Source organism: Dipodomys merriami, unplaced genomic scaffold (genome assembly GCF_024711535.1).
Source record: "Dipodomys merriami isolate MVZ:Mamm:240054 unplaced genomic scaffold, mDipMer1.0.p SCAF_25, whole genome shotgun sequence".
NCBI classification, from domain to species: domain Eukaryota; kingdom Metazoa; phylum Chordata; class Mammalia; order Rodentia; family Heteromyidae; genus Dipodomys; species Dipodomys merriami.
In genome coordinates, this window is record NW_027203937.1 from 14,898,364 (window position 1) to 14,925,643 (window position 27,280).

At 39.1% G+C, this 27,280-nt stretch overlaps 1 protein-coding gene across 2 annotated transcripts; it reads left to right on the forward strand.

The window, feature by feature from the left end:
- Positions 1-88: 88 nt before the first annotated feature.
- Thap12 (THAP domain containing 12) lies at positions 89-20,983 on the forward strand. 2 transcript variants are annotated; one of them, XM_070034981.1, is made up of 6 exons: positions 114-317; positions 9,613-9,733; positions 11,859-11,966; positions 14,160-14,196; positions 16,331-16,812; positions 17,206-20,983. In XM_070034981.1, exons 1-6 carry the CDS (start codon positions 229-231, stop codon positions 18,259-18,261), a joined length of 1,893 nt encoding a protein of 630 aa, XP_069891082.1. In that variant the 5' UTR covers positions 114-228; the 3' UTR covers positions 18,262-20,983. The 2 variants fall into 2 exon arrangements, with proteins under 2 accessions (XP_069891080.1, XP_069891082.1); XM_070034979.1 differs by having other exon boundaries at positions 89-317; positions 16,331-20,983.
- Positions 20,984-27,280: the final 6,297 nt, after the last annotated feature.

The following is a 27,280-nucleotide window of genomic DNA, read 5'->3' on the forward strand; positions in this document are numbered from 1 at the left end:
GGTAAATCCTCCCGGCCGCTCACAGCACTGTGGAGCTGCGTCCCCAGCCCGGCCTCGGACCGCGCGCCCCTCCTGCCCCTCGCGGCTGCTCACGCGCCGCCCCTCCCCGCGCGTCGCCCTGCCGAGCCTGCCGGCCGGCCCGGCTCCCCTCCCCGGCCCCGACGGGCGGGCCGACGGCCCCGAGGCGGCGGGGAGGGGAGAGCGGGACCGGCCGGCGGGCGAGCGACGATGCCGAACTTCTGCGCGGCCCCCAACTGTACGCGGAAGAGCACGCAGTCCGACCTGGCCTTCTTCAGGTTCCCGCGGGACCCGGCCAGGTAAGGGCGGGTCGGAGCCGGCCGCGGGGCCCAGGGCGCCGGGCGCGCTGCCGGCCGCAGGCTGGAGCCGAGGGGCGTGGGGAGCGGCTGGGAGCACGTGCGCCCGCGGGGGGACCCGCGTCCAGGCTGCCTCCCGGAATGTGAAGCCGCTGGGGGGACGCGGTGGGCTCCCGTCCTGGTTCTCTGGCGCTGTGACTTCGGGGCGCCGTTCTTCTCCCCCCCCCCCGGCCTCAGTTTCCTCAGCTGTCAAAGAAGGAATTGGAATCCAGCATTGTGGTCTTCAGGGCCTGGCGCTGCCCCCTCCTCTTCCCCCCCCCTCCCCCGACGGTGTTTCTGTCTGCAGCCGGGCTGCCTTCCTTCATCTCAAGTCTGGTCACAGCTGCCGCCTCCCTCCGACTTGTCATTTACACAGTGCTCAAATTCAGGCCTTGACCGTTACTCATCAGCCTTGGTTATTGTGAGGATAACGGAGGGGGACACTTGTGAGGGCGTGGGAATCGATGTGAAAATGAGTGAGATAGTTTCCTAGGAGTGAATTCGGAGCTTAGAGGCTTTTACTTTAACAAAATCACTGGCTGGTTATTAAATGCAAGGAAGCAAAAGTGAAAGCAGGAAGATCAATGAAAGATTAGTGCAGTAATCAAGATTAGTAGAAGAGGAGGTGTAAATTGTTGCATTTCAGATAAGGTTTGAAGGTGAGGCCAACAACTCACTAAAGATTTTTAGATGTGGATTGTAAGAGAAAAAGGAGTGAAAAATGGCTCCTAAGATTTTTAAAGTAAGCTTTACTGAGATAAACTGAGAAAAGCGGGCTCGGTGAAATGTTTACAATTTGATCTAGGACATGTAACATTTGAAGGGTTTGATGGACTCTCAAGAATAGATGTCTTTTTTCATACAATATACAGAAATGGATTTAAAATATCCTATAGTTAGGCAGATGACCTAAAGCTAATACTGAAACACAGTGAAAGGAAAACAGTTGATTGTCATCAAAACTACTTTTGTGTATCAAAAGATATACCAAGAGAGTAGAAAAGCATGAACGCGATGTTTGCAAATAATACAACTTGATAATGATCTAGTACCCAATATATAAAAATATGTATATTTATTTAAAGACTTCTTACAGTTAAGGGGAAAATAACTTAGTGACTCACAGCACATGAAAAAATGCTCCACATCATTAGTTGTTAAGATAGTTCAAAATCAGAACCAAAAGCAGAATTACCATATCACCCAGTACTCCCTTAGGTGTACATCCAAAAGCATTGTAAACAGGCACTAATAGAAAAAACAAAAGTATAGATATTCATAGCACTACTCTCAATAGTCAAAAGATGGAAATTGTCCAAATGTCTATTAACAGATAAATGGATAAACAAAATGTATACTAATCCAATAGAATGTTCTAAAAAAATGAAGTATCAATATGTGCTACACCATGGATGAATCTCAGGCATTATTTATACTAAGTGAAAGAAATCAGATACAAAGGCTTCTATTTTATATAATTTAATTTATATGAAATATCCAGAATAGAGCAATCCATAGATAGATTGGTGGTTGCCTGGGGCTAGAAGAAAGGAGTAACAGGGAACACTGATTAAGGAATACAGGTCATTTCTGTCCATTTATAGTTGAGTGCCCTTTTCATCATCCTGGGGAGATGCATGGCCTATATCTACTCAGGCTGCGATCTGGAGGATTGCTGTTTAAAACAGTGTGGTTGGAAAAATCCACTAGACTCCATCTCTAACCAGCAAAAAAATGAATTAGGGGCATGGCTTAGGCAGTAGTGCAGCAGCTAAGCAAGCAGAGTGAGCTTGAGGCCCTGAGTTCAAACTACAGTACTACAAAAACAAAAAGTTGAAATTGTGGGGTTTGGGTATCATCATAGTTCTTACTAGTTTGGGGCCCTTTTTTGTGTACCTCTCTGGGTTTTGAACTCAGGGCCAAGGTTCTGTCCCTGAGATTCTTTTTCTCTAGGTTAGTGCTTTACCATTTGAGCCACAGGGCTATTTCCAACTTTTTTGAGTATTGGAGAGAAGAATCTCACAGACTTTCCTGCTTGAGCCGGCTTTGATCCACAATCTTCAGATCTTAGTCTCCTGGTATCTAGAATTATAGGTGTGAGCCACCAGCACCTGGCATAATGTGCCTTTAAAGTGAAATATTATAAGGGTTAACTCAACTTAGGGCCATGCATGGAAGTCATTCATACCTAAAATTGGTCGTTGGTTACCAACCTATTATCCTAGGGTGGCTTGCCTAATAAAAAGTCCTGGTGGAAACATGTGGGCAACTTACTCATTCCCAAATCAGGTAAAAATTACTTGTGGAGCTAATTAATTGCACCCAGAGTAAGTTGGGCAATTGAAGCTCTTTTCCTCCTTAGGCAATTAATGCTACCTCAACCTTAAGAGTAAAGACTTCCAAGGTTCTTTTTTTTTCTTTTCTTGGTGCTGGTCCTTTGGGCCTGGACACTGTCTCTGAGATTTTGTGCTTAAGGCCAGCACCCTACCACTTTTAGCCACAGCTCCATTTCTGGGTTTTTAGTAGTTCATTGGAAATAAGAGTCACAAACTTGCCTGCCCTGCTGATTTCAAACTGCAATCCTTAGATCTCAGCTCCTCAGGTGCTAGGATTACAGGCATGAGGCATGGTGTCCTGCTCTTCCAAGGTTCTTTGGTAGATTTAATCAAGATTATTTGAAATTTGTTCTGTCTTGTAAAATGAAAAACAATAGCCTTTATGGGGATTTATGAACATCTTTATCTTAGTCCATGTGGGCTGCTGGAACAAAATAGCTTAGACAGGGTAATTTATCAATAACAGGACTTTAATTTCTCATAGTTTTGGATGCTGGGAATTCTGAAGCCAGGTCTTCGACAGATTTGGTGTCTAGCCAGAGGATTTGTTCTTAGCTTCATAAAGTACCTTCTTGCTGTTTCCTCACATGGCAGAAGAGGAAACAAAATCTCTTGGGCCTTTTTTTTTTTTTGGCTGGTCCTAGAGCTTGAACTCTGGGCTTAGACACTGTCCCTGAGCTCTTTTGGCTCAAGACTATCACTCTACCACTTGAGCCACAGCACTACTTCTGGCTTTTTCTTTGATTAATTGGAGATAAGAGTCTCAAGGACTTTCCTGCCCAGATTGGCTTTGAACTGAGATCCTCAGATCTCAGCCTCCTGAGTAGCTAGAATTACAGGCATGAGCCACTAGAGCCTGACACTTTGGCATCTTTTATACAAGTATTAAACCCATTTTAAAGGACTCTTCCCTTTTGACCTAGTCTCCCTGCAGATGTCCCACTTCCCAACACCATTGCACTGAGAATTAAGTCTCAACATGTGAGTTGGGAGGTGGGGAGACACATTCAGATCATAGCCGTTCCCAAGGTCCTTTAAGAGAATTTGCAGTGTCGAAGCTATTTTCATAACAGCACTGATGTTATTTTTTTTTTAATGTGTGTCCTTTCAGGAGTATATAGGGTGAGTTGGCTGGGGTGGGGGTGGGATAGAAACATTAAAGCATCATTGCTCAGATAATTTGAATATTGTGTTTTCTAGAGTTAAAAAATATATATGATCAGATCTGGTTGTTCGATAGACATTTTCTCAAAAATATATGAAGTAAGCCTGTTGCTTTTTTTTTTTTTTTTTTAGACAAGATCTTGTTATATAGACTGACATAAACTCTCAGTCTTGCTTCTTCAACCACCAAATGCTGGGATTACAAGCAGTTCCACCATACCCAGCTAATAAGTTTATCACTTAAGGAAAATAACTAACATTGTAGAATTGAGGTGAAAATTACAATGTTGGAAAATTGATATATGCTATCACGAACTTGACAGCTCTAATCCTAAATAATTTTCTGATGAAGTCATTGACAACATTGAATCTAATAATTTTTATGTTGTATGTAATGTTAGCCATTGGATGGTTTGTATATTTAAGTCATTGTTTAAAATAATAATTTATGATTTTATTTATTTTTTTTGGTCAGTCATGGGGGCTGAACTCTGGGCCTGGGCACTGTCCCTCAGCTCTTCAGCTCAAGGCTAGCCCCCTACCACTTGAGCCACAGCACCACTTCCAGCTTTTTTCTGTTTATGTGGTGCTGAGGAATCGAACCCAATGCCTCATGCATGCGAGGCAAGCACTCTACCACTGAGCCAACTTCTCAGACCTAATTTATGATTTTTATAGACACATGAATAGATAAAAGATCTGTTGAAACTATAAGATAGAACAATAACCAAGTGTGAAAAGGCTGATTTTGAAGATACTGTCATTTGTGTATTTTGATGACTATCTAAAATTACATTATAAAGGGGAATATATGTGTATGTTTATGTCTTCATTTTGTGCCATTTCTAAAGGGGCTTGAAGTGAGGGTCTGGGTGCTGTCCTTAAGCTTTTTTTTTTTTTTTTTTTTTTTTAAGACTAGCTATCTACCCCTTGAGCCACAGCTCCACTTCTAACTTTTTGGTGGTTAATTTGAGATGTCTCATGGACTTTCCTGTTTAGGCTGGCTTTGAAAAGCAATCCTCAGATCTCAGCTTCCTGAGTAATTAAGATTACAGGTGTAAGCCACCGGTGCCCTGTGGGAAATGTGCTTTAATAGTCTTAAACTGGCTGAAACTGTCAGGCTGGATTTATGGCAACTGAGTAAATACAAAAGCAGATATGAGAATCCCACTTTTTTTCTGTTAAGCTAGACTTTAAATTTGCAAAGATGAAAACTGTCATTTCTTGTAAAACATTGTTTATTTTGAAAATGCATTTTTCATTAGAATATTATGTTAATGGACAGTGATGTTGCTTTTTTTTTTTTTTTTTTTTTTTTTTGGTCAGTCATGGAGATTGAACTCAGGGCCTAGACACTGTCCTAGAGCTTTTGTGATCAAGGCCAGCACTCTACCACTTTGAGCCACAGCTCTACTTTTGGTTTTCTGGTGGTTAATTGGAGATAAGAATCTTAACAGCCTTTCCTGCCCTGGGCTGGCTTTGAACTACAATCACTCCTGAGTAGCTAGGATTACAGGTGTGAGCCACTGGGGCTGGCCAATGTTGCTGTTGTTTAATGAATTAAATAAAAGATTGTTCAGGAGAGAGAGAGAGAGAGAGAGAGAGAGAGAGAGATTCAGGATATCACTCTACAAAAGGAAAAGGCTAGTCTAGAGTACATGGAACAGAGAATAACAAGGGAGAGACATGGGTAAAAATCTGAGAGATATGTAAGTGTGTACTCTATATATGTATATAAATAACATCCATACATGCATAGAAGAAAGTTACTTGTTGTCATAGGTAACTTAAATCTTATTGATGCAAAAACATACATACACTGGTCAGAAATCATAAATGTATATGAAGCACATTGGGTTTTCAGTGACATGTGAATGAAATTTTTGAAAAACACTGTTAGCATCCCAACCTCCTTTTCATACCTCCATTGCCTTCCCAGTCATTATCCCACTACCCTCAATAGTGTGACTTCAAATACCTTATATTAAGTTTTGGAGGTAGGGAGAAGAATGAGGGGAATCTTGAATGTGACCTAGACCTCAGAAACTACTTTGTACCTACTCTCAGGTGATTCTCCCTAATGTATCTACTGTTCTATCACTATATTGAGGAGTCTCAAGATCAATCCCTATTTAGAAGTTCACTAGGACTCTAAGACTCCTTATCTAGTTGCATTCAAAGCTAAGCTGTATCATAGCAATGTAGTAAAGTTACATATACCTGGATTGTCAGGGGCGGGAATCGGGGAGTTAAGAGATATTCATTATACGCTCTACCTCCTGTCACACTTAGCCCATTTTTTTCCTCAGCAATGAAAATGGAGCTGCCATTAGAGACCCAGAACCCAGGGTTTTTAATTGGGGCCTAGTCAGCTAGGCAGTTTCTGCCTAGCATGTACTAAAACTTCACATTCCCAGAAGGAAGCAGTTGTTCAATATTGTCTATACAGTCTAGGTACCTTACCAGTCAGGAAATATTTTATGTCTGTGTAGGAAACCATGTACCAGCCAAGTTCTCAGACACCTTCCAAAGGCCCTTAACAAAGAGGCCTTTCCAAGGATACCAATTTCAAGCCTCATGTGTTAGCTCTTTTTTTTTTTTAGTATCTTTTAAAAAATATTTTTATTATCTTTAAGTAGTTGTACATGGGAGTTCCATTCATGTGTTAACTCTTCAACTGAACAAAACCATTGCTTCATTTGGCTGTTCTTGAATTTCATATAATAAGAATCATAAAACATTTTCTCTTGGCTTCTTCATTTTACGTATTTTTGAGCCCATAGGTAGTTTGTTATTTCCATGGCAGATAGGATTCTATTGAACACTACTACTTACCTTTTCTACTATGAGGGGCAAAGTGGATTGTTTTGTTTCTGCTTAAGGTTGGTGCTGTGTACCATTTGAGCTACAGTTCTATTTCTGGCAGACAATCTGTTGGATTTGTCTGCTTGAATTGGCTTTGAACTTTTAATCTCATATCTCAGCCTCCTGATTAACTATGGTTATAGGCATGAGTCACCAGCATTCGGATGGTACTGGTTTCTTTCAGTGAAGGAAAATTGCTGGTCTTTTCTGCACTTTTTTTTTTTTTTTTTTGTCGGTTGTGGGGCTTGAACTCTGGGGCTGGGCGCTGTCCCTCAGCTCTTCAGCTCAAGGCAAGCACTCTACCACTTGAGCTACAGCGCCACTTCCAGTTTTCTGGTGGTTTACTGGAGATAGGAGTCTCTCAGTCTTTCCTGCCCAGGCTGGCTTTGAACCTCGATCTTCAGGTCTCAGCCTCCTGAGTAGCTAGAATTACAGGCATGAGCCACCGGTGCCCGCCTTCTGCACTGTCTTTTAAAGGCTTTATTATTTTGTATTTATTTTAAAACTCTGATCACTTCGAATTTATTTTCATCTTCATAATTATATGTAACTGACCGTGTTTATTGAAGAAAATCCATTTTCACTGCTTGTATTTTGTTTCATTGTTCTATCCTTGGACAATACTAAATTTTCTTTTTTCTTCTTTTTTTTTTTTTGGCAGCATTAAGGTTTGAACTCAGGACCTCACACTTGCTAATCAGGCATTTGAACCACACCTTTACCTTACTTTATAAGGTTTTCAACTTAATTTCCTTTCTTGTTTGTCTTAACTATTTTGGGGCCTTTGAATGTCTGTATAAAAAGTTGTAGAATTTTCTCTCAACCCTCCCCCAATTTTGTCCCTTCTTCTCTTTCTCCTACATACATATGTTCACTCATGAACATACTGGGATTATTTTGAATTAATAAATCAATTTGGGAAGAATTGATGCATCCTTTGAAAGAGATCTTGTATGTTTCTCACTAGATTTATTTCTAAGATATATATATACCTATATATATATAGGTATAATTAGTTGGGCTGTCCCATAATCAACCTGTTCTTTTTGGTTTTTGGAATTAGTTGTTATTAGTATCAAAATCCATTTTAACTTAGTTCAGAGGTAGTAGTCTATGTAGAAGATCTCCAGAGATTAAGAATTTAAAAACTGTAGTAATTAACTGTAGTAGTATAGCATGATTTTATAGTAAGACAGGTTTAATACTTAATATTTGGATTTTGAAACATGAAGTGTTTATAGTGTTTAACTGTAAAATGCTAAGATACATCATTATACTGAGCAGTATAATACTTCTTGGTTAAATGAAATGTATAGTTTACATGTGTGATTGTAGCTTAAAAATTATATATATATATATATATATATATATATCACCATGATTTTACATATTTAGCATAGAGGAAATGAATGTAAGAGTACAAATGGGGGGACAATAGTGTTAAGACATGAGAAAGTATACTATTATATAATTATATATAAATATATTCAAATTTGTGACTATCCATTGAGTGAAGAGTATCTACTTGTGACTTTTCGCTAATCAGCATTTCTGTGCCTTGGTTTCTTCATCTGTAGAGGTCAGATAATAATATCCACCTTTAGAGAGGACTTGACTAGTTTCTTAGCTCTTATGTGCTTAGTAAGCATTATTATCATTATTTTTCTGAGTAAATTTAAACACCAAGAGTGTATGTATTCACTATCAATATTATGTATTAGATATGTAAACAGCCTGCATTCCTAGAGCTTGCAGTCTCATTTGTATATTTATAATTGTAGATAATAAATAATATTTATGATGAGTAAATGAGTATAGCCTTCATGCTTTCACCAGAAACTCTAGTCATTAGTATAACTCTACCTGCTAATTATCTGCAATGATGGTATTGCTTCATTTGATTAATTCCCATGAGCAGATTCCCTAAGGGAAGGTTAGCTTGATGGCTTTATGGGTTGTGAAACTTTTCATTTGTTCTGCTGATCATTGAGTTCTTTCTGGTGCTGGGATGATCTGGGAGTTGAGATACAAGTTTAAGTTCTAGTTTTGCTACTGATTTTATACATACTTTCAGCAAGTTTTATTAACTTTGTCTGAAATTAAAGAGTTTATATTGAAAGAATCGTAAGGTTTCTTCTAAATCTCATTTTGCTATTCATCAGCTTCTTCAAATTGTTTTAAGGAAAAGAATCCATTGCAGAAATTTACCTAGTTTTTGTGCATGTATGTATATGTGTGTATAATCATAGGATTTTGAACTTGGGGTTTTGCTCTTAAACAAGTGCTCATTTAAGCTGACTTCAAGCCCTTTGTTAGTTATTTTTCAGATAGGGGTCTTAAATTATTTCTTTTACTCATGTTTTTGTTTTTTTATTAGCTTATATCTGTTATGTTGGGGGGGGGGGAAATCATTGTTATATCTCCACACATTTACACTGTGTTCCAAACAATTTCATCCTCTCAACATGAACTTAGGATTTTTGCTTGGAACTGTCCTTAACCTTGATCCTCTTTACCTATGCCTCAGTTATACCTGGGAGGTATAGCTAGAACCTTGGACCTAGGACCATCATACCTAGCTTATTCATTTAGATAAGAGTTTGCTCACTTTTTGTCTGTGCTAGCTTGAACCTTGAATGTCCTGATTTCTGCCTCTTGTAAAGCTGGGTTTATATGTGTGCTCCTGGCTGTCTTGTTCTCTCTCTCTCTCTCTCTCTCTCTCTCTCTCTCTCTTTCTCTCTCTCTCTCTCTTTGACAAACTCTTGCTTGGTGTGTTCTAAGCTTGCCTCAAACTTGTAATTCTCCTTTTACCTCATGCTAGGGTTACAGGTGTGTAATCCAAATGCTGAAATTTAAATGTTGAGCTCATATTCCATATTTGGTTTTGCCTGTAGATGCCAGAAGTGGGTAGAGAATTGTAGAAGAGCAGATTTGGAAGACAAAACACCTGATCAGCTGAATAAACATTATCGACTATGTGCCAAACACTTTGAGACCTCCATGATCTGTAGAACTGTAAGTAATAGAAGGACTCAGCTTTTCTCCCTCCCTCTCTCTGGTTGGAAATGCAAATTTTAATCTATTAATTGAAGGTGTACCTATGTCCTGACACTCTAAAATGAAGATAAATTTGAAACTGAGTATTTACTTTTATTTTGTTCTTTATTTTGTTTTAACCTCCTATTCTTGATATCCCATTCCCACTCAGAGATAACCATTTTTGAACTGACAAAAAATTCTAGTGATTGTAACAGTGTAAGTTTAAGTTAATGTCTTGTGTTTTTATTTAGAGCAGTTTATCTAGAGGTTTTTTTTTTTTAATGAATGATGTCTTCGTTTAGGAATAATACTCTTTGCCATTTTATAGATTTAGTGTTAGAACCAATACTTTTGTGTGCTACATACAGGAAGAAACAAAATCATACAGATAATGTGAAAACACATTTCCATCAGTAATTTTTTTTTTTTTTTTGGTCGGTCATAGGGCTTGAACTCTGGGCCTGGGCATTGTCCCTCAGCTCTTCAGCTCAAGGTGAGTGCTCTACCACTTGAGCCACAGCACCACTTCTGGTCTTCATATGGTTAATTGGAGAATAAGAGTCTCATGGACTTTCCTGCTCAGGCTGGCTTTGAAGCTCAGTCCTCACATCTCAGCCTCCTGAGTAGCTAGGATTACAGGCATGAGCCACTGGCGCCCAGCTCCATCACTAATTTTTAATTTCATGCCCAAACCTTCCCTTTCTAGACGTCACTTTTTTTTTTTTTTTTTTTTTTTTTGGTTGGTCGTGGGACCTGAACTCTGGGCCTAGGCACTGTTCCTCAGCTCTTCAGCTCAAGGCTAGTGTTCTACCACTTGAGCCACAGAGTCACTTCCAGCCTTTTCTGCTTATGTGGTGCTGAGGAATCAAACCCAGGGCTTCATGCATGCAAGGCAAGCACTCCACCACTGAGTCACCTTCCCAGCCTCTGTTTGTTGTTGTTTTTTTGTTTGTTTTTGTTTTGTTGTTTTTGTTGATTTGGGTCATGGGGCTTGTCTTGAGCACTAGGCTAGTGCTCTACCATTTGAGCCACAGTGCCACTTCCAGTTTTCTGGTAGCTGATTGGAGAATAAAGCCTGGGCTGGCTTTAAACCTTGATCCTCATATCTCAGCCTCCTGTGTAGCTAGGGTTACAGGAGTGAGCCACCAGCACCCAGCTATGGATCTGTTTTTATATTAGAAAACTTGTAATTTGTGACAATATAATTTAGACTACCAGAGATGATGATGATGATGCTTCTGCTGCTGCTGCTGCTGCTGCTTCTGCTTCTTTCTTCTTCTTGCTTAGGACAATGTTGATTTTAAAACATACATAGCCAGGTGCCAATGGCTTATGCCTATAATCCCAGCTACTCAGGAGGCTGAAATCTGAGGATTGTAGTTTGAAGCCAGCTTGAGCAGGAAAGTCCATGAGACTCTTATCTTTAGTAAACTACTAAAAATCCAGAATTGGAACTGTGGCTCAAGTGGTAGAGCACTAGCCTTGAGCAAAAGAAGCTCAGGGACTTCAAAACTCCTGGCCCAGCACACAAAAAAAGATAAGAATATTATATAAAAATACATACGGTGATATAATGGAAACAGTTATCATTATGATCATTATTGGTATGTGAATGTTTTCATTTGGGGAAATAATTATCTCAATACTTGAATGAACAAAGGAAACAGGTCTAAAATGAGGAGGAAGCACTAGTTAGTCTTTTAGGTGTCATTGGTAGGGACTGGACTAGTTTCTCGATGTTTGGGTTTGGATCCCAATCCAATATTTTTATCTTCACTAAGCCTTGATGTTTCTCAGTAATACTGGCCACAGTGGTGTGAATAGCAGGTAATGAGGGAAGCATTGCTTTAGGACATACAGTAGGGTAGCTTATTGGGAGACCTGCAAGTCCTCTAGACTTGATAGATTCTAGAAGTACAGAATAGATAAAGATTGCCAGAAGGACAAATGCAGAAACAAATAGTAACTGACCTGAACTGACTCCATTCCCAGGAGTAAGATTAAATTTTCAAGTGTATATATTTTAGAGACATAATTGAAATACTGAGGAGTTCACTTTTTGGAAGGATCATTTCTGAATTAACACATTTTTCTTTTGTAGAGTCCTTACAGGACCGTTCTTCGAGATAATGCAATACCAACAATATTTGATCTTACCAGTCATTTGAACAATCCACATAGCAGACATAGAAAACGAATAAAAGAATTGGTATGTCTTTGGACCTTCAATTTTCATAATACTGTGAAATTAAATATAAGCACATCTGTGTTATAAATTGATCTAAGTTGTCCTCTGTTTCAAAGATAACATGATGGGAAATGTATGCTGTGTTTATTAACTATCCTGGATATAAGATGATTTGTTTACTTTAGTACTATTCACATTTGGAAAACTCCCTCAAATATAGCCAGTTAATACTTGTTGACTTGGGCCAAAGTGTACTGTTCTTTTCCTTGGGATCGGGGGCAGGGAGAGTTACCTTTGTTTGATAATAAAGGAAATGGAATTGAGGTATAGTTCTAGAATTCAGCACAATTTTTTAAAATAAGAATGCTATCCTTATTAAAGGTTTAGAAAAATCTTTCAGTGCTGATTATTGAAACCTGTTTTTTTTTTTTTGCCCTTAGGTAAAAAAATTTCTTAGCCCACTTAGTCCATGGTCTTCTATCCTCTTTGCTGCTAGCGAGGCTCTTACTTTCTTTTACTATTTTTATTTCTTCCACTATTACCATTCTTACTCTTTCCCTTCCTGTTTGTACCCATGTCAGTGTATTTAATTTACAGCATATTAATCCACATACTATATATTTTTCTGTGCATATGTGTATGTGTGTATACACCAGAACTGGGACTTGAACTCAGGGCCTCATGTTCTCACTTGACATGTTCTGCTCAGTATGCACTAGAAATGTTGAAACTATGAGTCACAAAATAAAATAAGTCCTTTTAAATTGTTGTTTTAGATATTTTGTTATAGAGACACAAAGCTAACTTACTATGTGTGCTTTATTCAAATTATTTTTTAGTTTTTGCCTAATATTTTTTTTCTTTTCCAGCATCCTATTTGGATGCCATGTTACATTTAGTGATGGCTTTTAGAATCATATAGATTAACTTCTTTTCTCAGTTGTCCTATTTATTTGGTATATCATTTCAATATGACAGTCTGTTAAGACATCATTATTGATGTTCATCTTGTTCACCTGGCTGAGGAAAAGGTTGTCAGATTTCTCCAATTTTCCTTGTTTTTATACTGCTCATTTTGGAAGGAATTTTCTCTAAGAGTCCACTCCCCTAAGCAACTTATCTTAAGTTTTTTGGAATTAAGCTTCTCATCTTCTGGAAGACAGGATTCAGAATTATTTCGTACATATTTATAGCTTTATAATCTCCTACAACTTCATTGGGGTAATTGGACACAAATTGTGTGTGTGTGTGTGTGTGTGTGTGTGTGTGTGTGTGTGTGTGTGTGTAAGTAGAATGAGGCATATATCATGAAATAGTTGTCAAAATTAGGTTAATTAATAGTTATCACCTCATCTAATCTGTCCTGTTTACTTTCTTATTCAACCATTTAAGTATGGGTCCATGGAAATTTATTTTATGTCTCAGGTTATAATGCAATACTTTCTCTTGTCTTTCAGACTTTTCTAGGCTTTGATATGGAATTGCCCATTTCTTTACAGATTAATTTTTTTTTCTGTTAATAATGGTACAGGAAGACAAGATCTGAGTGTTGGTTGTGTTCATCATTTTTAGGATCTCTCAGCAGATAGCTTTCAAGCACATCGATATATAAAGACATATGTGTATAGATTGACAAGTACATATAACTACATAGTTACTGACGTTACATCCATCTAATGTATATTGGTATATGAGACATGTACAGATTGATAAATACATATAATTAATATTACATCTAAATTCATAATAAACATTTTTTTAATTATGGTTGGACATGGTAGGTCATTCTTATAACATTAGTTATACAGGAGGCTGAGATTGGGTGGATCACAGTCCAAGACCAGTCTGGGTAGAAAGTTTGTAAGACTCCCATCTTAACCAATAACATGCTAGGCATGGTGGTTCACTCCTGTCATACCAGCTACATGGAAAATAGATAAGAGAACCACGGTCCTCACTGGCCCAGTAGAAAGAAAGACCCTATTTGAAAAACAAAAATAAAACAAAGTAAAAAGAATTGGGTATGTGGCTCAAATAGTAAAACACCTGCCCAGCAAATGCAAGGCCCTGATGAGTTCAATCTCAGTACTAGCAAACATAAAGAACTTAGGCTCTTGAATGAGTAAAATTTAGCTCGAAAACAGGCCTTTTGTGATTGTATAATGATATACTAGAGGTCAGCTTTCTTAAAGAATTTTTCTTCTTATTATTTAGAGTGAAGATGAAATCAGGACACTGAAACAGAAAAAAAGTAAGTGATAGTGTTAATGACTGAGCTTCTGAATGTCTTTTTAAAAGGCCTTGTCCTGGTAAGGACAAATAAATATGTTTTGTATCCAAAACCTAATGTGAAAATGGATGTAAGAGTGGTTGGCTTTGTCCTGTGGCTAGGAACTATGAAAGACTGAATTCTTAGATTATTTTGTCTTTTCGGAATGCAATTGTGCCACACACACTACCACATACAGACAGTGCAGAGTTGACTACTTCCTTCTGGGTGCTCTCTGTGGTAAGAGTGGCAGGTCACAGAATATTCTAGGACAGGGAAGGAAGAGTAGCAGTTTGTGATGCAAAATTAGTTCTTGGTAAATGTTTAAGAAATAAATGTGATACATTGCTCATAGTGGTCATAGTAGTCTTAACTGCAGGTGCTGAGTCACCAAAAGATGAGCACTGGAAATTATTTTGTTCTTGTCAGTTTGACAGGTACTCTTCATTATCTCTTCCTTTTGTTATTAGTAGTCATACAATTCTTGATTAATGCCAAGTCCTTAACATAAATTCATATAAATCTCACAGGCTCTATGTTCAACAATATTGTTTGGCTTCTTTACATATGAGGAAACATGGATTCAGACAAAGAAGGGAGGCAAAAGGTATTCCATGCAGAAGTAGACTGGTGCTAGATTTAGGGAATTATACTTATTTGGTGTTGGAGTTTCTGGTAACCCATGGTGCTTAGAAAATGAGCCAGAAATTAACTGATTGCAGGCTGCTGGTGGTTGGAACTGTTGAAGGGGGGTGTAAGTAGGTGATAACGTGGGCCTAGTTTCCATGTTATGTGGTTACGTGGAGCACTGTTCAAATCAGGTAGGGAAGGCAGCAATGCAAGGTGAGAGAACTCAGTGAACTTGCATATGAATGACTTCTACATAGAAAGATAACCAAAAGTAGAGGTACTGGCTTTATACTTGATACTATTCTATGCTCTTTAGTAAACATCTTTATGGAAATATAGAAATGGTAAACTTGGCATGTGTTGATAGCTAGTAATGGAGGAGAGGAAAAATAGGAAGGAAGTGGGGAGGAGGCAAGCAAGCAGGTGTCCAGCATAACCTTGCATTTTGGCTGGGAAAACCTAAAACCATAGAATACTTGCTTCATTGTGTGTGACGAACAGAGGTGTCATCTGAGCCTAGGGGAGTGTGGGAAGGGTGTTCCTCACTTTTTCTGAAGTTCTGAGGACCTGGATCACCTGGAAGCATAGCTTACACGGACTCCAGCCAGACTGGACTTAACTGTATATTTGACAGCTTTCTTCTTTTCTCCCTCAGTGCTTTTGCTGGATTACTTTCTGCTATATGATGTCCTTGCTGTGTCTTTCGTATCTGTAAAAGAATAAATTTTTCTGTTCTCCCTCCTTCCAGTGAAACCCTACCATTTTTGATGGCCTGATTGTAGTCTATGAGAACTAGGTTCTAGCCATGACTTCAGATTTAAATTCTTTGCCTGGTGCCACCAGTGATCGATATGACTGTAAACACTTAACCTGTAGATCTTATTTTGGATCACCATCCAAATATGAAGAGATAAGGCTAAGATTTCTAATATACTAATATTAAATTGCAAATTACATGAATCTATATTACATTGGCTTTTGTGTAGCCATCTTATCTCCCATACAAAAGTGTGGCTTAATGGTTTGATAGAAAAATCTTAGAGCTAAACAAGTTTGGATTTGAATTTCACTTCTATCTTTCTTACCCCACTTTGGCAAGTGGGGTCAATAGCATCTGCCTGAAAAAAAGTAATGTGATGCATATGAAATATTTAATGCCTTAGTTAATGTCACCTATTCACCTTCCTTTTTCTGGGGACATGATTTGTTATTGTTCCGAATGACAGGTGAAATGCCTTAAATTGATATGAAATTGTTCCCACTTTATTACTGGATTTTATTTGTAGAACTATATATGTTTATAGTGTTTGTCTTCCACACTAGTGTCTTACTTTAATCTTTCTATCCTGGGATCAATGGCTTATGAATGTTGAATGAATGAGTTTGTGGATTTTAATTATTTACCTAATCAAAATTGTGAATTTCGTTGTTGTTTTTGTTTAGTTCCTCAAGAGTCTATTTGTCAAATTAACTCTTTGTTTTTCAGTTGATGAAACTTCTGAACAGGAACAAAAACACAAAGAAACAAACAACAGCAATGCTCAGAACCCCAGTGCAGAGGAGGGTGACCAGCAAGATGAAGACATTTTACCTTTAACCCTTGAAGAGAAGGAAAACAAGGAATACCTAAAGTCTCTATTTGAAATTTTGATTCTTATGGGAAAACAAAACATTCCTCTAGACGGGCATGAGGCTGATGAAATCCCAGATGGTCTCTTTACTCCTGATAATTTCCAGGCCCTGCTGGAGTGCCGGATAAATTCTGGTGAGGAAGTCCTGAGAAAGCGCTTCGAGACCACAGCAGTGAACACGTTGTTCTGCTCTAAAACACAGCAGAAACAGATGCTAGAGATCTGTGAGAGTTGCATTCGGGAAGAAACCCTCAGGGAAGTAAGAGATTCCCACTTCTTTTCCATTATCACTGATGATGTGGTGGACATAGCAGGAGAAGAGCACCTACCGGTATTGGTAAGGTTTGTTGATGAATCACATAACCTAAGAGAGGAATTTGTGGGCTTTCTGCCTTATGAAGCCGATGCAGAAATTCTGGCAGTGAAATTTCATACTACAATAACTGAGAAGTGGGGACTAAATATGGAGTATTGTCGTGGCCAGGCTTACATTGTGTCTAGTGGATTTTCTTCCAAAATGAAAATTGTTGCTTCAAGACTTTTAGAGAAATATCCTCAAGCTATCTACACACTCTGCTCTTCCTGTGCCTTAAACATGTGGTTGGCAAAGTCAGTCCCTGTGATAGGGGTATCCGTTGCATTAGGAACAATTGAGGAAATTTGTTCTTTTTTCCATCGATCACCACAACTGCTTTTAGAACTTGACAATGTAATTTCTGTTCTTTTTCAGAATAGTGAAGAACGAGGCAAGGAACTGAAGGAAATTTGCCATTCTCAGTGGACAGGCAGGCATGATGCTTTTGAAATTTTAGTGGATCTCCTGCAAGCACTTGTTTTGTGTTTAGATGGTATAAATAGTGACACAAATACTAGATGGAACAACTGTATAGCTGGCCGAGCATTTGTTCTCTGTAGTGCAGTGACAGACTTTGATTTCATTGTTACCGTTGTTGTTCTTAAAAATGTCTTATCTTTTACAAGAGCCTTTGGAAAAAATCTCCAGGGACAAACTTCTGATGTCTTCTTTGCAGCCAGTAGCCTGACTGCAGTGCTTCATTCACTCAACGAAGTGATGGAAAACATTGAAGTTTATCATGAGTTTTGGTTTGAGGAAGCCACAAATTTGGCAACCAAGCTTGATATCCAAATGAAACTCCCTGGAAAATTCCGTAGGGCCCAGCAAGGTAACGTGGAATCCCAGCTAACCTCTGAGAGTTACTATAAAGAAACCCTAAGTGTTCCTACAGTGGAGCATATTATTCAGGAACTTAAAGATATATTCTCAGAACAACACCTCAAAGCTCTTAAATGCTTATCTCTGGTTCCCTCAGTCATGGGCCAGCTCAAATTCAACACATCAGAGGAACACCATGCTGACATGTACCGAAGTGACTTACCCAACCCTGATACCCTCTCAGCTGAGCTTCATTGTTGGAGAATTAAGTGGAAACACAGAGGGAAAGATATAGAGCTCCCATCTACTATATATGAAGCCCTCCATCTGCCTGACATCAAGTTTTTTCCTAATGTATATGCCTTGCTAAAGGTCCTATGTATTCTTCCTGTGATGAAGGTTGAAAATGAGCGCTATGAAAATGGACGAAAACGCCTCAAAGCATACTTAAGGAACACTTTAACAGACCAAAGGTCAAGTAACTTGGCTTTGCTTAACATAAATTTTGATATAAAACATGATCTGGATCTAATGGTGGACACATATATCAAACTTTATACAACTAAGTCAGAGCTTCCTACAGATAATTCAGAAACCATTGAAAATACTTAAAAGACTTTTAAAATGGGCTTTCTCTTATTTGATATTTGGAAGAAGAGTGGTTTAGGTGTTCAGGCCACATTGCCTCTAGGCCTCCAAATGAATATACTAGCCATTGATAATCTGCTTATATAAGTGGCCCCTGTTTGAATTTTCATGCTTTGAATACCTGTCTCTTCTTCCAGAAAATGGCATTGGAAGTGCCGTGCTTCACCTCTCAGTGACCTCTGATAGTGTCACTGTGGAACTGTTTTAGTTAAGTCATTTTAGATACATCATTATCACTGTGGATCTAGTTGCCAGGTAGTTACTCATCATTTGATGAAAATGAATTTGAGGAAGTATGGAAAAGGAAGGAATTCATTTTATGAAATGTTAAAATGAAGCTCACCATTGGCTTTTGACTGATAGGAGTTTTAAGTATAATGTTAAAACTCTGTTTTGGCAGCACGGGGTAGATGGAGGCAGGAAAATGTCAAATTCAAGACCAGCCTGGGCTACATATGAGATCCTGTCTCAAAGAACCAGGGGCTAGGGATGTAGCTCAGGGGTAGAGCACTTACCTAGCATGCACAAAGCTTCTGGGTTCAATGCCCAGCACAAAGGTAAAAAAAATCTTAACAGATAGTTAAGGGAATTACCAGAGAGGGAAATGTGTAAGCTCACCCAAAGGTTTCCATGTAGATTTTTGTCTATCAAGGGAACTCAGAAACAAGCCACAGTTGAAGTTTGAATGGAAGAGCTTGCTCTTGCTGCTTTACATCTGATTGTTGCTGTTTACATTCCTTTGTTGAGCCTACATTTTCATAAGCTTTTCAGCAGGTAAATGTTGAACATTTCTGCTTCATGGTCAAGACAGAATCCAAGGCCAGCTACACAGGCAACTGACTTGTCTGTTTGCTTCTGTCTTTTTCCGTGATTATATCTACTGCCTCGTCTTGATTTACAAGAAAAACCTACAAAAATAAATGTTTTGTGGTTTATCTAGAAACAATACAGAAAAAGATTGCTGTTATTTTTGGTGAAGAAAATCAATTTTGTATAGTTTATTTCAATCTAAATAAAATGTGAATTTTGTTTAAAGTTCAAATACTTTTTTTTCCCAGAGCTGAGGACCAAACTCAGGGCCTTTACACTTGCCAGGCAAGTGTTCTTCCACTGAGCTAAATCCCCAGATACATTATTTTTGATGAGTCAAAACACATTCTTGTAAATTCTCTTACAATAATCAGTTATACAATTCAAATGAAGTGTTTTGTGGCTTTTTTTATATGAGGTGTATTACTCAAGGTATATAAAATATTAAAAGTAAGAGCTTATTACCATTTACCTGACTTTAAATATTATGTATTCTGTGGCTCCTAATATAAATGGTCTTAAGTTTGTCCTATTAGTGCTAGTTAAATGAATTCAGTTGCATGGCTACCATTGGATTACTTTGTGTTGGGATAAGTTAGTGTCATTCAAACTGCAGAAACTGCACTTAGTGTTAATGGAGTGCATTTACTGAAGAACTGAATCTTAGTGACAGTTGGCAGAGCATTCCTGTTGTGGGTAAATTTAGTAGATATGTTAACTCAGGACACAGAACCCATGCAGATTATAAAAAGACAGCAAGATTTAAAAAAAAAAAAATCATTTCCACAGCTCTGAAAGATGCCTCTGTCCTTGGCAGAAAGAACTGACCAAGTTCATGATGACAAGATGACAGTGAAGGAGAGAGCTGGCCTTTCAGGACCTGCATCCAGTTCTTAGGAAACTTGATGGTCATAGGACTTTGACAGCCTACATACTCGGTCTGTTTCCTTAACTACACAACCAACCTTAAGATTGTGCTGTGAGAATTGTGTGCTGTATGATTAGTAACCTCATCACAATCATAACCTAAAGCTTCTTACTACCATTCAAATATGGCGTAAGGACTTTTTTTCTTGAGTTTTAAAACAGCATATGAAAGCCATACAAAATTATTAATACAGGCAGACTGGCCATGAGCAGCTGGTGTGTCTATCCTGTAATGTACCAAATGATTTTGCAGGCCATATATGACTAGAGCTAGACATTTCCAACCCTGGAAAGAAACCATTTAATCACATCTCACAGATTTATGGTTTTGTAAGTCTCATCTGGGCTTTTTGCATTGGCAGGTCAGCTAGGATCTGAATGGGATACTTACTTGGCCTTTCCATGTGGTCATTTATCTTGGGTTTATGAAATGGTAGTCTTAGAGTACTAAGAAGACAGATGAAGCAGTAGCTTTAAAACCTGGGCTCAGGAACTCACAAAATGTCATTTAAACCACAGTCTTCTGGTCAAAGCAATCATTTGGCCAGCCTAGATTCTTGAAGGATGAGGAAATGAAGGAAGGAGCTGGTTTTCAGGTACCACATTGTGTGCAAAAGTGTCTATGCAACAAACACTAAACATTTTAAGCTTTAAGAATATTGAATGCTTAAAAGTACTAATTTATGAATTATCTATGGATGAAAACAGTTATGAAAAGTTTGATGTAATTTCTGTTTAATTCCTAGAAGAACTAGGGTGAGGTAAGTAGTGCTTTGAGTTGAAAGAGCCCTCCAGAGACCAGCTTCTCTGCAGTAGGTAGAGTCTGGTTTATTTTTTGTTTCATTTTAAGAGCAGACTTCTTAAGTACTGTTTAAAGTAGTCATTCATAAGTCACAGGAAAATTGTACTTACAGTGTTTATTAATATTTATATGATACTTCAGAGCTTACAGAGCATCTTGATTATCTCATTCAAGTTTCCAGAAAAACCTACGCAGGCATTATCCTCGCTTTTCAGTTGAGAAACCAACCCTGCTTAGAGGTAAATTAATTCCCTCAAATTACATAGCTAATGAGTGCCAGAGCCAGGTACTTCAATCCAGGCCTTCAGTTTTAAAATTGATTATGAAAGCCACTTCATTCTTAAAGGTTTGTAAAAGAAATATTTGCTTTGGGAATAGGCTTCTTTTATGTTCTTGCTTTATCCATTGCCAGCTTTTCAGCACAGCATCTAAAATGTACTTATTATAGTCGACATGGGTTCCCTGAAAAAAAAAAAAAATCACAGCCTGAAACTTCTGAGGCTTTACAAACTGGGTGTAGAAATGCTGCCACCTTTGTTTGGCTGCCAAGACACTACCACAAAGGACTGTAGATCCAGGTCCATTTATTTCACAAGAGTGGGTGCAGCTGTCTTTTTGCCATAATCAAATGCTCCTCTGCCGCCAGCTTTTTGCGGCCAGAAAAAACAAAGTCATTTTTAGTACAGATTAGCATAAAAATATCCACTAGATCAGTTTCAGGAAACAATTACTAGCTTAGAAACAACAATAAGTGTGATCTATAGGTTGGCTAAAGTAGTAGTAAGTTTCCAGACCTTTTTATGCACCTTATTTCTTACCATAAATACTATATAAATAGAATACATGCCACTGTATTTGGTTCCATAAATTATTTGGACAAAGTGAACAACAGACTTCAAAACTAAGTAGAGGTAGTAAATCTGCCCCGTTTTTAATGAGTTTAAATTTACAGTAGTACTTTAAACATCTGGAAGTTTAAAGTCTTAATTCATTCCAAATGTTCAACAAGGATACACTGCAAAAGAGGATATTGTAATTGGGGGATCAAGAACACTTTTAACTCAATCTAAGGCTTTTCTACTTTTCTCCATATACATTAATCACATAAAACTTGAGAGGCTGACAATTCAGAAGGAGAAGAGATGGATCCAGATATCCAAGTTGGCATGCTTTTATAAAGAACTTTCATGAGAATTTTTAGGAAACGAGTGAGGTTTAAATGCTGTTAATTAACAACACTTAACATCTAGGATACAACCAGAAAGTTCTGCTGTCTTCTGTAATCTGCTTAGGAAAGTTGTGAGGTGGGGTTTGTTTTCTTTTGTTTTTTAAGTACTAAAACTAGACTTAGAGGAATCAAAACAATTGGCTTCTAAATTGTAATTTTGATGAATCTTGTAATCTAAAAAAGGTCTGCAGTCTGCAGGTCATACTAGACTACTTGTATACTCACACTCCCTATATGTTTGTTTGGAGCTGATTTGGTCGGTCATGGGGCCTGAACTCTGGGCCTGGGTGCTGTACCTCAGCTTTTCAGCTCAAGGCTGGCACTCTACCATTTGAGCCACAGCACCACTTCCGGCTTTTTCTGTTTATGTGGTGCTGAGGAATTGAACCTAGGGCCTCATGTCTGCAAGGCAAGCACTGTACCACTGAGCCACCTTCCTGGCCCCTGATTGGATTTTCTTAAAGAACAGGATGTGACAGAAGAGTCCCTGTCCACAGCAGCAGCTGCTACTAACAGTGCTGTGTGCCAGGCACATGCAAAGTACATCATATGACATACCTCATTTAAACCTCTGCCCTATGAAGAAGTGTCATCCCAATTTTTCAGGTGAAAACCTAAGAATCTGGAGGTCACACTGCTCACGGCAGAAACAGGATTCTCACATGTTTCTTGTATTTATTTGCTTTAGTCAAATTTCAAATATAGTTTTGCATGGTTTTGGTACTCCCATCTTAATGAGCTTAATGCTAGGTCCCATGGATACAAAGGTGAATAAATGGAGTGTAAGCCCTCAGCTCAGTCAAGTGGGTTCATGCAAGCTAGGGACTGATTACAGTGGCTTAAAATTGATTGTTCTAACCAAGATATATTTGAAAGTATCCGGTAAACTGGGACTGTTCAGAACAGACCAGCACTTAAGGTCATGGTCACCTTAGAAGGAACCCCAGGTTATGTGTGAGAAGGGCCTAAACTTACCAAAGTGCATGAGACAGGTATAGTGGCTCACCTGTAATGCTAGCCACTCAGGAAGCAAAAGTAGGGTCATGGAACAGGGCCAGCCCTAGCAAAAGCCAGCAAATTCTGAAAATAAAAATGCTGAGGGCATGGCTCAAATAGTAGAGTGCCTGCCTAGGAAGCAAGGTCCTGAGTTAAATCCCCAGTACCACCCAAACCCTCAGAATATAAGCATGTAGCATATCACTACTCACCCTTCATACCATAACTGGGATGTCCCTCTGGGAGCCTCTTAAGCCCTCCCTCTACCCCCCCCCCAAAAAAAACTGTCAAGTGACCCTTGTATATACTTCCAGATTTGCCTCAGTCTTCACTGGAGGTCAGCCCTGTGAGAAACTGGTTCTCCAGTGGCTACCAGCTTGAAGTTCAGAAATAGTAGACAATATTCAATGAGGTCAAAGGAGTGAGCTAACAGTAGGAACCTATAAAAATAGCAATAGTGTTTCTCCATGTATTACTTCATTAAGTTAGTAACGGTGGTGTTTGCATCTGCTAAGACTAGATAAACTTTTGGAAATAGTACAAACTGTATGACTTCATGAACCACATGTCTTTAAGTTAGGCTTATATTTCCTCAGTGAAAAGATGGCAGTTACTTTGGTATTAGATAATTGTCCTTAAGATGTGTAATTTATTTCCTCCCAAAGGACATAATAGGTGATAATTAGCATAACTCGATATGCTCATTTAGGTTCAAGACACCTGCCTAACAGGTAACATTTTATCCTCATACCAGTATTTGGCATGATAAACTATAAATTCTTCATAGTGGTAGAGATTGAGAGCCAGGGGAGTCTTGGAAACCTCATAGATGGTCCCCCATTTTATAGAGAACTGGAGAGGACAACTGGTTGAGGATCACACTGTTAGATGGTGGTAGAAGCCATGGTTGACCAGAAGTGTCCCAATTCAGTGCTGTGTGCTCTGTCTACCACAGAACTAAGTGAAGACAAATTTGAAGTAATCATTTCTTGGCAGGTGAGCAGTGTCTGCCCTTTAAGCCATTATTAAAATGTAAACAGTAATTCTACAAGTATGTCAGCTTTACAAGAGAGAAATTTATTAAACACACCTAGGTCTGGGGTGAGTGCTTGGCACATACCTAGCTTTCCTTTATCATAAAGTTTGGGTTTTAAAAATACCTAGTATTGGGGCTGGGATTTTGGCTCAGTGGTAGTGCTTGCCTCACATGCCCTGGGTTTGATTCCTCAGCACTACATAAGCAGAAAAAAGCTGAAGTAGTGCTGTGGCTCAAGTGGTAGAGCACTAGCCTTGAGCTGAAGAGCTGAGGGACAGCGCCCAGGCCCAGAGTTCAGCCCCCATGACCAAAAATAAATAAAATCTGTTATTGCTTACATTTGATTTGGCAAATTCCTACTCTTGGTAAAATTACCTTTAGAAAATACATGTGGTAAGATTGTAGATATACAATAAGCCTCTTTCCTAAGGAATGAGATGTTGATAGTTTCTTTATAAACACAGTTTGTATTTGGACTTCCTCTTCTTATTAAGAGCAGCTACCATATATTGAGCACCTTCTAGGTACTTTAGCCACTTCATTTAGGTTCACAGTAGGATGCAGCAGATGCCTTCACCCCCAACTTGTGGATCAGAGAGTGTTAAGAATACATGGTAGGGGGCTGGGAAGGTGGCTCAGTGGTAGAGTGCTTGCCTTGCATGCATGAGGCCCTGGGTTCGATTCCTCAGCACCACATAAACAGAAAAGCTGGAAGTGGCGCTGTAGCTCAAGTGGTAGAGTGCTAGCCGTGAACTGAAGTGCTGAAAGACAGTGCCCAGGCCCAGAGTTCAGACCCTACAACTGAGGGAAAAAAAAGTTCATGGTGAGTCTAACGCTTTTCAGTGTAGGAGTTAGATTTAAATCTAACTGGTAGGCCAATTCTGGTAGTCCAATCTGTTACTCACAGTGGAAATACCCACCTTTTAAGAAAGGAATATGAGGAGCTAAGCTCCAGTGGCTCACGCCTATAATCCTAGCTACTTAGGAGGCAGGTACCTGAGGATCATGGTTCACAGCCAGCCCAGGCAGGAAAGTCCATGAGACTCCTATCTCCAGTTAACCACCAGAAAACCAGAAGTGGCCCTGTGGTTCAAAGTGATACAATACTAGCCTTAAGTAAAAGAGTAGAGTGTCAGTGCCCAGGCCCTGAGTTAAAGCCCCACAACCAATAAAAATAACCCCCCAAAAGGAGTATGAGGCAGAATGCAGTGTCCCTTGCCTGTAATCTTAACTACTCAGGAAGTAGGGATTGGGAGGATTGTGGTTTGAGGCTAATTGAGGCAAAAAAGTATCAAGACCTTCCTCAACCAATAAAAATCTGGGCCTGCTGGTACATGCTTGCCATCCCAGCTACAAAGAACACATAAGTAAGCAAGTCTCGGTCTGAGCTGACCTAGGCAAAAAGCAAGACCTTATTTGAAAGATAACACAAAAAGGAGCTAAGGAGCTGGAGGTGTGCCTATCTAGTGAGTATGAGGCCCCGAGTTCAAACTCCAGTTCCACCACCACCACTACCCCAAAAAAAAAGCAACAAACTGTGAAGGAAAAATATGCCAAAATATCAATGTTGTCTCTGGGTGGTGTGACTATCAGGAATTATTAATTTTCCTTTTTGAGCATTCCTATTTTACCTATTTTCTATAATAGTTGCTTTTCCCATTTTGAAAAGCATCAGCATTCTGAAATTGAGAAGTCAAGATTACTTACATGACAGCATTTTTCTTCCAGAATATTTTTTCCTGCTTTTCCAGTTCATTTAATACACATAACTACAGTTACTATGCTAGATGTTTCACCTAGAGATAAGACATTGATTCTAGAATGGCAAGTTGTTTTCACTGCTAATTCTTCAAGGTCCAGCTCAAGTGTCTTATCCGGACACCCCTGCCTCTTGCCCCCAGTTACCACCCTAGTCCAAACCTCCCCCACCTCCCACTTTTCCTTTCCCTCTGAGCTTGTTTTCCATCCAACAGAGTGATCATGGAGACTTCCTCACCCCTTGGTGGTAGTCTGCACATTGAGGGCAGGCTTAAGGTCTGTGAGCTGGTCCATGCCAGTGTCTGGCCTTATCCTTAATCATGTTTGGTTTTTCTCACTACATCCATGTGGAAAAGCTTGTTGAAGATGGCCTTTGAAAGCTGGCAGCCTCACCAGCTTTTCGCTCACTTTTCATATCATTCGAGGCTTTGCTTTCCAAACTTAACCTCCACAGAGAAGCTTTCTCTGCTTACTCTTTTAGAACTAAACTACTTTCCTAGAAATAATTTGTTTTCTTACACTAGTGCATGGATTCTTTTAAGTTCTGGAATCTTTGTTCGGTTCACTGTAGTTGTTTCCCCACTGTGTAAACCTGGTGAATGAATGGAGGAAACCAGTGAGGGAATTCAAAGTGAATAGAGAATTGGAAGAGATAAGAGAAAGAAACTTAGGAGCCAGCACATGAAAACACTAGGGAGGTTCTGGCCATTATTTTCTGGTCAAGGAGAATCCAAGAGAAACTAAGCCTAGAGCTGACTATGTTTACTCACCGTAGAAATGGTGTCCTTCATATACAAGATGTATTTATTTGGTAATGCCCAGCCCGCAGTTCCTAGGCATGTTTAGAAGATGACAGGACAAACTGAAAGGCAAACCCACCTTTCTGTTATTGATAATCATAATAACATTTGTGGCTGGTATATTTCTCCCAAAATATTACAGATCTCCAGACATGATCCCTTTGGTTTCCCTAGACACTTGCCATAATAATGACCTTGGCATGTGACTCGCCCCCTTCCCTGCTATATACTACCCTCCTATTTATCACCGTCTTACCCTTCCTTTCCAAGTCAAGTAATTCCAGCCTTTTTTCTTCTCTTCCTTCCTTTCTCAAACCACAACCCATATAATTTTCATTGCCCTCTTTAGAGCCTGCTTGTGTCTGAGCTGCCTTTTTATAGAGAAGGAGAACAGGCCTAACATGGGTGTGGGCAAAGAGCTATGCATCTCTAAATGACCCTGTTCCACAGTGGCTTTTCCTTCTAGGCTGCAATTCCTTTCCCAGCTTTGCAGGCTCCCTACAAGAGAGTTGACTAAATATAAAGAAGCCTGCTGGTACTAATAATCTAATAAACTGGTACTAATAATCTCTAGTGCTCATTTGAAGTTAAGTTCCCTGATGAATTTAATCTCATGAGATGTATCT